General features: G+C 38.8%; 1 protein-coding gene across 2 annotated transcripts; it reads right to left on the bottom strand.

Moving 5' to 3' along the window:
• Positions 1 to 725: 725 nt before the first annotated feature.
• Positions 726 to 8,954, bottom strand: LOC100674600 (olfactory receptor 13F1-like). Of its 2 annotated transcripts, XM_064290894.1 has the most exons (2): positions 6,199 to 8,954; positions 726 to 750 (listed from the first exon to the last, which is right to left on the bottom strand). In XM_064290894.1, the coding sequence occupies exons 1-2, from the start codon at positions 7,104 to 7,106 to the stop codon at positions 726 to 728; spliced, it is 933 nt and encodes a 310-aa protein (XP_064146964.1). In that variant the 5' UTR covers positions 7,107 to 8,954. The 2 variants fall into 2 exon arrangements, with proteins under 2 accessions (XP_064146964.1, XP_023401090.1); XM_023545322.2 differs by lacking the exon at positions 726 to 750 and having other exon boundaries at positions 6,048 to 8,954.
• Between the last annotated feature and the right edge of the window lie 1,797 nt (positions 8,955 to 10,751).

Raw genomic sequence — 10,751 nt, 5'->3', positions numbered from 1 at the left:
AAATGGGGAAGAAAATATTCTTTGATGGGAGGGAGGGAGGGAGAGGGGTATTCACTGAATAGATAGTAGACAAGAACTATTTCAGGTGAAGAAGACAACACAATACAGAAGAGGTCAGCACAACTGGACGAAACCAAAAGCAAAGAAGTTTCCTGAATAAACTGAACACTTCAAAGGCCAGCATAGGCGGGTGGGGGTTTGGGGACCATGGTTTCAGGAGACATCTAAGTCAACTGGCATAATAAAATCTTTTAAGAAAACATTCTGCATCTCACTTTGGGAGTGGCATCTGGGGTCTTAAACACTAGCAAGCAGCTACCTAAGATGCATCAACTGGTCTCAACCCACCTGGAGCAAAGGAAAATGAAGAACACCAAAGATACAAGGTAATTATGAGCCCAAGAGACAGAAAGGGCCACATAAAGCAGAGACTACATCAGCCTAAGACCAGAAGAATTAGATGGTGCCCAGCTATAACCGATGACTGTCCTGACAGGGAACACAACAGATATCCCCTGAGGGAGCATGAGAGCAGTGGGATGCAGACCTCAAATTCTCATAAAAAGACCAGACTTAATGGTCTAACTGAGACTAGAAGGACGCCAGTGTTCATGGTCCCCAGACCTTCTGTTAGCCCAAGACAGGAACCATTCCCAAAGCAAATTCTTCAGACAGGGATTGGACTGGAATATGGGATAGAAAATGATACTGGTGAGGACTGAGCTTCATGGATCAGATAGACACATGAGACTATGTTGGCAGCTCCTGTCTAGATGGGAGAAGAGAGGGCAGATGTGGCCAGAAGCTGGCCAAATGGACACGAAAATAGGGAGTGGAAAGGAGTATGCTGTCTCATTGAGGGGAGAGCAACTAGGAGTATATAACAAGGTGTATATAAATACTTGTATGAGAGACTGACTTGATTTTTAAACTTTCTCTTAAAGTACAATAAAAAAATTTTTTTTGATGGAGAAAAGACAGCCTCTCTAACAAATGGTGCTGGCATAACTGGATATTCATCTGCAAAAAAAAATGAAACAAGACCCATACTTCACACCATGTAGAAAAACTAATTCAAAATGGAAGAAAGACCTAAATATAAAATCTAAAGCAATAAAGACCATGAAAGAAAAAATAGGGACAATGCTAGGAGCCCTAATACATAGTCTAAACCAAACATAAGCCATAACTAACAATGCACAAACATCAGAACACAAACTAGATAACTGGGAGCTCCTAAAAATCAAACACTTATGCTCATCAAAAGACTTCACCAAAAGAGTAAAAAGAAAACGTACAGACTGGGAAAAAAAAAATTGGCTACAACATATCCCATCAGAGTCTAATCTCTAAAATCTACAAGATACTGCAAAACCTCAACAAGAAAAAGACAAATAACCCAATTAAAATATGGGCAAAGGATATGAACAGACACCTCACCAAAGAAGACATTCAGGTGACTAACAGATATATGGGGAAATGCTCACGATTATTAGCCATTAGAGAAACGCAAATCAAAACAGCAATGAGACACCATCTCACCCCAAAAAGGCTGGCACTAACCCAAAAAACACAAAATAATAAATGTTAGAGAGGTTGTGCAGAGACTGGAACACTTATACACTGCTGGTGTGAATGTAAAATGGTACAAACACGTTGGAAAGAGATTTGATGCTTTTTTAAAAAGCTAGAAGTACTATAGGATCCAGCAATCCCACTCCTTGGAGTATGTCCTAGAGAAATAAGAGCTGTCACACAAATAGATATATGCACACCGATGTTCATTACAGCACTGTTCACAAAAAGATGGAAACAACATAGGTCCCCATCAGCAGAAAAATGGATAAACAAATTATTGTATATACACATAATGAAAAACTATGCAACGATAAAGAATAATGAAGAATCTGTGAAACATCTCACAACATGAAGGAATCTGGAAGGCATTATATGAGTGAGTCAGTCACAAAAGGACAAATATTGTATGAGACCACTATTATAAGAACTCAAGAAAAAAATTAAAAACAGAAGAAAACATTCTTTGACAGTTACAAGAGTGGGGAGAGAGGAAGAGGGGAATTCACTAAGAAGATAAAACCAAAACCCAGTGCCGTCGAGTCAATTCCAGCTCATAGCGACCCTATAGGACAGAGTAGAACTGCCCCATAGAGTTTCCAAGGAGCCCCTGGCAGATTCAAACTGCCGACCCTTTCATTAGTAGCCAAGCTCTTAACCACTGTGCCACCAGAGCTCAATATATTAAGATATATTCATATATTTCAATATTTTTACACCAATTCAGTGGATTTTGAGTATTGTAATTTCTATAATATAGGGATCACACCTTTTCCTTGTAAGTGCTACTAGATTAACTTATACCCTAAGCTTTGAGGAACCAAGTGGCCAGGAAAAGTACAATATAAAGGGTATCGGTAGATTCACTGACATACTCTGCAGCTTCCTTGAATTTAAAACATAATGTCAGCACCCTATATCAAAAACGTATTACTAAATGCTGACTTTTTTTTCCTCATTGACGATCCTCCATCCCACTTCCATTCAGGACTATATTTGTGCAGACCCTTTACATTTGTATGTAGACACTTCTACCTGCATGTGCAAATATATACACATGTAAAATACAGTTACACATTTAGATAATATGTGATTGCTTTCACTAAATTTAGTCCTGCAAAAAAAAATCATAAAGTAGCTCAAAAATCTACTACAGTTATTATATTTGTATATTATATACATAAAATTTTGCATACTTTATAATAGACTAGCTTTACAGTTGATTTTATACTCTTTGTAACCCCCCCCAAAATTTCTTATTATGAGACCTGTTATATAATGCAGAAAAGGCATTAGACAGCGTTCAACACCCATTCCTGATAAAAACTCTGAATAAAATAGGTATAGAAGGGAAATTTCCTAACATAACAAAGGGCATCTACATAAAACCAAAGGCCAACATCATTCTTAATGGAGAGAGGCTTAAAACATTTCCCTTGAGAATAGGAACAAGGCAAGGATGCCCTTTATCACCACTCCTGTTTAACATTGTGCTGGAAGTTCTAGCTAGAGCAATAAGGCAAGAAAAAGAAATAAAAGCCATCCAAATCAGTAATGAAGACGTTAAACTATCCCTATTTGCAGATGATATGATACTATACAAAGAAAATCCAAAAGACTCCACAAGAAAACTATTGGAACTAATAGATTCAGCAGAGTCACAGGATACAGGATAAACATACGAAAATCAGTTGGATTCCTATACATCAATACAGTGAACAATGAAATCAGGAAACAGTACCATTTATAATAGCTCTTAAGAAGTAAACATTTAGGAATAAATCTATCCAGGGATGTAAAAGACGTATACAAAAAAAACTACAAAACACAACTGCAAGAAACCAAAAGAATCTACATAAATGGAAAAACATACCCTGCTCATAGATAGGTAGACTCAACATTGTGAAAATGACAATTCTACCCAAAGCAATTTACAAATATAATGCCATCCCAATCCAAATACCGACAACATTCTTTAAAGAGACGGAAAAACTTATCATAACTTGAGATGGAAAGGGAAGAAGCGCCAGATAAGTAAAGAACTATTGAAGAAGAAGAATAAAGTAGGAGGACTCACACTACCTGATCTCAGAACCTACTATACAGCAACAGTAGTCAAAACAGCCTGGTACAGTAGGACAGAAACTTTGGACAATGGAACAGAATTGAGAACCCAGACGTAAATCCATCCACCTATGGTCACCTTATCTTTGACAAGGGCCTAAAGTCTATCAAATGGGGAAAAGACAGTCTGACAAAACTGGATGTCCATCTGCAAAAGAGTGAAACAGGACCCATACTTCACACTATATACAAAAACTAATTCAAAATGGATCAAAGACCTAAATACAAAGCCAAAAAAAATGAAGTTCATAGAAGAAAAAATAGGATCAATGCTAGAGGCCCTAATACACAGCATTAACAGGACACAAACCACAATCAACAACACATAAACTCTAGAAAAAAGATCAGCTAAATAACTGGGATCTTCTAAAAATTAAACACTTATGCTCATCCAAAGACTTCACCAAAAGAGTAAAAAGAGAACCTACAGACTGGGAAAAAAAAATGGCTCTTAGAAATCACACAAAGGACTAATCTCTAAAATCTGTGAGAAAATCCAACACCTCTACAACAAAAAGACAAATAATCCAATTTAAAAACAGGCAAAGGAAAGGAACAGACACTTCACCAAAGAAGACAATCAAGCAGCCAGCAAGCACATGAGGAAATGATCACTAGCTATTAGAGAAATGCAAATCAAAACCAAAATGAGATACCATTTCACCCTGGCATTACTGGCACAAACCAATTTAAAAAAAAACAGGAAATAACAAATGTTGGTGAGGCTGTGGGGAGATCAGAACTCTTATGCATTGTTGGTGGGAACGCAAGATGATACAATCATTTTGGAAAATGATATGGCGCTTCCTTAGAAAGTTAGAAATACAAATACCATATGATCCAGCAATCCCACTCCTACGAATATATCCTAGAGAAATCAGAGTTGTCACATGAATAGACATATGCATACCCATGTTCGTTGCAGCATTGTTCACAATAGCAAAAAGATGGAAACAACCTAGATGCCCATCAACAGATGAATAGAAAGACAAACTATGATACATAAACACAATGAGTATTCAAAAAAAACAAAAAACCAAACCCAGTGCCGTAGAGTTGATTCCAACTCATAGCGACCCTATAGGACAGAGTAGAACTGCCCCACAGAGTTTCCAAGGAGCACCTGGCGGACTCGAACTGCCGACCCTTTGGTTAAGCAGCTGTAGCACTTAACCACTACACCACCAGGGTTTTCCAAAGGAGTATTAAGCAACAAAAAAGAACAACAATGAATCTGTGCAGCATCTCATAACATAGATGAATCTGGAGGGTATTATGCTGAGCGAAATAAGTCAATCACAAAAGGACAAATATTGTATGAGACCACTACTGTACTGAAAAGGTTTACACACAAAAAGAAACAATCTTTGATGGTTACGAGGGAGGGGAGGGGTGGGGACGAAAAAACACTAAATAGACATTAGATAAGTGGTAACTTTGGTGAAGGGTAAGACAGTACACAATACTGGGGAAGCCAGCATAACTTGTACAAGTCAAGGTCATAGAAGCTCCATAAAAAAAAAAAAGGTCGTAGAAGCTCCATAGACATATCCAAACTCCTTGAGGGACCAAACTGCTAGGCTGAGAGCTGTGGGGAGCATGGTCTCAGGGAACATCTAGCTCGACTGGCAAAACATAGCTTATAAAAAATATGTTCTACATTCTACTTTGGTGAGTAGCATCTGGGGTCTTAAAAGCCTGTGAGTGGCCATCTAGGATACTGCACTGGTCTCACCCCTTTGGGAGCAAGGAAGAATGAAGAAAACTAAAGATATAAGGGAAAGATTAGTCCAAAGGACTAATGGACCACACCTACCACCGCCTCCACCAGACTAAGTCCAGTACAACTAGATGGTGCATGGCTACCATCACTGACTACTCTGACAGGGATCACGATAGAGGGTCCTGGATAGAGCTGGAGAAAAATGTAGAACAAAATTCTCACTCAAAAAGAAAGACCCAAACTTGCTGGCCTGACAGAGACTGGAGAAATCCTGAAAGTTTGGCCCCCAGACACCCTTTTGGCTTAGTAATGAAGTCACTCCTGAGGTTCACCCTTCAGCCAAAGACTGGACAAGCCCATAAAACAAAACAAGATTAAAGGGGTACACTAGCTCTGGGGCAAGGACTAGAAGGCTGGAGGGTACAGGAAAACTGGTAATAGGGAACCCAACGTTCAGAAGGGAGAGTGTTGACATGCCCAGGGTTGTTAACCAATTTCATAAAACAATATGTGTACTGTTTAATCAGCAACTAGTTTGTTCTGTAAACCTTCATCTAAAATACAATTTTAAAAAAAGTTTCAGATATGTTTAGGTAAAATATCTTTATGTTATCTAAGAGTTTCAGTGGTCAATCAAAAAGAGACTTAGGAAATAACATATTTAAAATGTGTGTCTTCCTACACCACCCTGATGTTTTGGTGTAAATTGACACCTTAACAATCCTTTCATTAATGTTGATCAATATTATTTGCAACTGGGAATAAAGAAAGCACACTTTTTTACAGCCATTTTTACCTCCTTGTTCCGTAGACTATAGATGATAGGATTCAACATGGGGGTTAATCCAGCATATACCAAAGCCATAAATTTATCTATTTCCTGTGACTCTACAGCTGAAGGCTTAAGGTACATGGAGAGAGCTGTGCCATAGAACAAAACTACCACAGTCAGGTGGGCTGCACATGTTGAAAAGGCTTTGCTTCGTCCATGCACAGAGCTGATTCTCAGAATGTTGGAGAGGATGAAGGCATACGAGATACAAATAAGGAGCATTGGCATGGGAAGAAGTAGTATGCTGATCACCAGCATGATTAACTGTGCCATGGAGGTGTCCACATAAACCAGTTTCAAGACAGCCAGAATTTCACAAGTGAAATGATTGATGGTGTTATTACCACAAAGAGACAACTGTAGCACAGACATTGTTTCCACCAGGGCGGTGAGGCAGCCCGTCACCCAGGAGCCAGCTGCAATGTGTGCACAAACCCTCCTGTTCATGATGATGGGATATCTCAGGGGGTTGCAGATGGCTACATACCGGTCATACGCCATCATGGACAGGAGCACACACTCGGTGGAGCCCATGGCAAGAGAGAAGTACATCTGAGCAGCACATCCTGAGAATGAGATGCTGTTTTCCCCTGCAACGAAGTTTGCCACCATTGGAGTGAGAGCAGAAGAGGTGTACCAGATGTCCAGAAAGGAGAGGTTACTGAGGAAAAAGTACATGGGGGTGTGCAAGTGGGAGTCCAGGATGCTGACGGAGATCAGAATAATATTGCCCAGCAAGGTGATCAGGTATATCAGCAGGCACAGCACAAATATGAAGATCTCAACTTTGGGGTAGTGGGTAAATCCCAGAAAAATAAAATTTGAAATTATTGTACAGTTTGTCTTAACCATTTTATTCCTTCATGCACATCTGTAATAGTGAGTAGAAATATTCACTGTATATATTAAATAACATGAACTTAACCAATTTCCAAGGAAAAATTTTTAGTGGTACTTTAAAGCAGTCATTGTCCTGGCAGTATCACTAGCAACATCATATTAATTATTCATTCATTCAACATTTATAGAATATACTATAAGCCATTAACTATCTTATTACACAAAGTCTGCTCTCAAAAAAAACTCACAATCAAATAGGGGACACAATTAAGTAAATAAACAATAACCTTACCACAATAGAAGTGTGCCCCAGGGTGCTAGGCAAACAAGTGTCAGAACTCTAACTCTTTGTTGGGGATAGTTGCTCCACGATTGCTTCTGAGAATTGATCCAAAGATGCATTGGACCTAATCACAGTAAGGATCAGGCATGCTGGGCAAGGAAGAATTTTTGTAAAAGTTACAAAGAGAGGATTTGCTTGTGATTCATAAAACTGAAACTTATTTTAATATGATAGATGTATGGCACACTTTGGAATTTCAGATTAGACTAGGATAATAGGGAAAATCAAATCACTGTTACGCCAAATGATTTCTGTCCTCAAGAAGGCATTTTTTAATATGGAAATAATCTTGAATTCATTCTTTACTTAGAAAAGAAACCATGAAATTACTTGCAACGTATCTCACAACTGACCATGTATAGAGACATGTGTTTAAAACTCACTGCCATACAAGAGTTCAAATGGATTATCACACAAGGGCTGCGTGTTTTCATTGTCGCCAGCTTAACCAACCTCTTCTCCCAATTCTCCACACCACACACACTTTATGCTCCGAAATAGCAACCAACTTGTAGTTCCTCATATTCACCATGTTAACCCTGAAAAAAACTCAGCCTTTTTCATGCTCTATTAAATTTAAACCTCCAAACCATGGGTGACTGTGAAACATTTTGCTGATTATTTCCAGGGAGGCGAATATTAGACATTTCCAGAACTCAAAGTCCATTCTGACCAGCATACACCACTACTTTCACCAAGGGCTCCTCTACTGGCCCTTCCCCACACTGCACCCAGTTTTCTGGTTCTTGCTCTTGTTCCTCTGTTACCATCCTCTTTCTTGCCCCCTTTTTCAGAAACGAAACAAGGATACCTTTTCCTTTTCTCACACAGATGGGTCCTCACCCACTCCTTCATCCTTACCTTATATCCTCACATCGAAGTCATTTTATCTATTTTCCCTTTCTCTAAAATGACTTCTGATTCCAGCTAAGATAAAGGTTTTCCAACACATTCCTTTTTTTCTTTTCTATAATGTCAGGGCCAAAACTAACTCAGAGAAATTCTAATCCACCATCTCATTTTAAACTTGAGCGATGCTTGGAGGAATTTAATGAACTGCGCCAGAGGTGAATGAAAAATCTGGAATATGAAAACAAACATCTGTCTCATATTCCATACTCCTTTCTCCAACTCAATATTTCTTCCTATCATCTAGTACTTCTTTTAAAAGTAAAAATCTTTCATCTGGTTTCCTGGTCTAGCTGACACCCATCAATGAATTTAGTAGACCTGAGAATACAGGAGGGAAAGGATAATGTCTGCTCCCATTTACCTAAGCACATATGATAAGCATCTTCCTTTTTGGTCAATTTATACTTCAATATTTAGAGTTAAAGTTGATCTTCAGCAGTATCTGTCTTGTAAATGAAGTGCAGCAGTAAAAGAATCTGACTTTTCAAATTATGATAACACTACATGGAAACTACGTTAAAATCAGTTGTGTGGATGCATTTTATTCAATGATACCAATGGAAAGGGATATGGATGGTCTTGGTTTGCAAATGAATCAACCCAAATCTTGCCAGATTCCCAAAATCTCAACATACATACCAAAAAAAAAGAGCCAAACCTGCTGCCATCAAGCCCATTCCAATTCATAGAGCTCTGGTGGTGCAGTGGTTAAGAGCTTGGCTGCTAACCAAAAGGTTGACAGTTCAAATCCACCAGCTGCTCCTTGGAAACATTATGGGGCAGTTATACTCTGTCCTATAGGGTCACTGTGAGTTGGAATTGACTCAAGGGCAACATACATAGCTTCTATTAATTTTTTTTTTAATTCTTAAGAGAAATCATATTGATTTTGTTCTGCCAAAATCACCACCCATGACATGACCCCCAAAAATTCTATAGGGTTATCCCTGGAACTAAGACTATTTGTGTCTCCTGCTGCTAATAGGGACCTTTCAACTCCCTTAACAATTTGGTGTTGTGTTTCTGAAACACAAAGAAGTTAAGAAATTTTCCAGTTCTCCAGGGTATGATTATAAATTTTATTAATGAATTGGGAACCAAAAAAAAAAAAAAATAGATAAAAGTTTTAAATTGTTTCAAATCACTTGGGCCAGTAAAAGGCCTGCTTGAACAGTAGTTGTATAAGCAGAACTTGAAGGACACTGTCTGCCTATTCCATTTCTTTCACAGGCTGCCTTTGGATTACACAGCAAACCACAATTAAAAGAACTGTAGAAATGCCTTTCTACGTGGCCTGTTAGTTTGTAAAGTAACCTATTTATTCTCAGAAATCTGTTCAAATATCTCAGAGACCTAACTAAAAGAAGAGAAAACTTTCTTACTAAGCTCTTAAATGACCTCAATGGGAAGACAGCAAGCAGTGGCCATTCAAGTATTTTATTACCATCAAATGCCCCTTAAATAGACTAAGTGCCTAGCACAGTGTTTGTAATTTTAAGACCACATACTACTACACTTAATTGTTACCCTCAAGGAGACTTGAAAAACACTTGCACAATTAGGTGTGCCCTCTCTCTTGCACCTCTGCTACTGTCATGAGAACTTGCACAGGCTAGGCAAATAGAGGGTGAAAGGCACCTGGCCAGAACTGACTGGCCCCAGTTGCCTCAGCTGAGGTGATCTGAGGTCAGACAGCAGTCAGTCAATCTTCAAAAAAGAGAGTGGGTGGGTCCAGAAACAATCAACAGAGACAACTCATAGCCGATTTGGGATGCAAAATTAACACAGTTGAAATCACCTGGCTCCAGCCCAGATAAGCTATATCTCACAGACTATTAGTGAATGTTTAATGTTGTGTGCAAGGTCCCTAGATGGCACAAAAGGTTTGCAATCTACTGCTAAAGTTTGCACAGTGGTTAAGAGCTCGGCTACTAAACAAAAGTTCAGTAGTTTGAATCCACCAGCTGCTCCTTGGAAACCCTATGCGACAGTTTTACTCTGCCCTATGGGGTCTCTATGAGTAAAAATCAACTTGACAGCAACGGGTTTTGGTTTGCTACAGGCTAGGAGCCCAAACCCACCCGAGCAGTACCTTGAAAGAAAAGGCCTGGTGATTTGCATCTGTTAAGATTACAGCCAAGAAAATCCTATGGAGGAGTTCTACTCTAAGACATGGGGTACCATGACTCGGAATTGACTAGATGACAACTAACAACAAAAACAAAAACAACAGCTGTAGCAACAGAGATTTTATGGTGGTTATATAAAACTTATCCAGCAGTAGACACATTAATTGCTTACCCAACATTTTCTCACCTGGGCCTTTTCCCTTCTTGACAGAATTATAATTTTATTCTACTATCTACCCCATTTTTACCCACCCGTTATCCTGATTAGTCCAC

This window comes from Loxodonta africana, chromosome 9 (genome assembly GCF_030014295.1).
Source record: "Loxodonta africana isolate mLoxAfr1 chromosome 9, mLoxAfr1.hap2, whole genome shotgun sequence".
Lineage (NCBI taxonomy): Eukaryota > Metazoa > Chordata > Mammalia > Proboscidea > Elephantidae > Loxodonta > Loxodonta africana.
This window is presented reverse-complemented; position numbering and strand designations above follow the sequence as displayed.

Coding starts and splice junctions, on each gene's coding strand:
- LOC100674600 (XM_023545322.2), bottom strand. CDS start 7,106: ATGGTTAAGACAAACTGTACAATAATTTCAAATTTTATTTTTCTGGGA.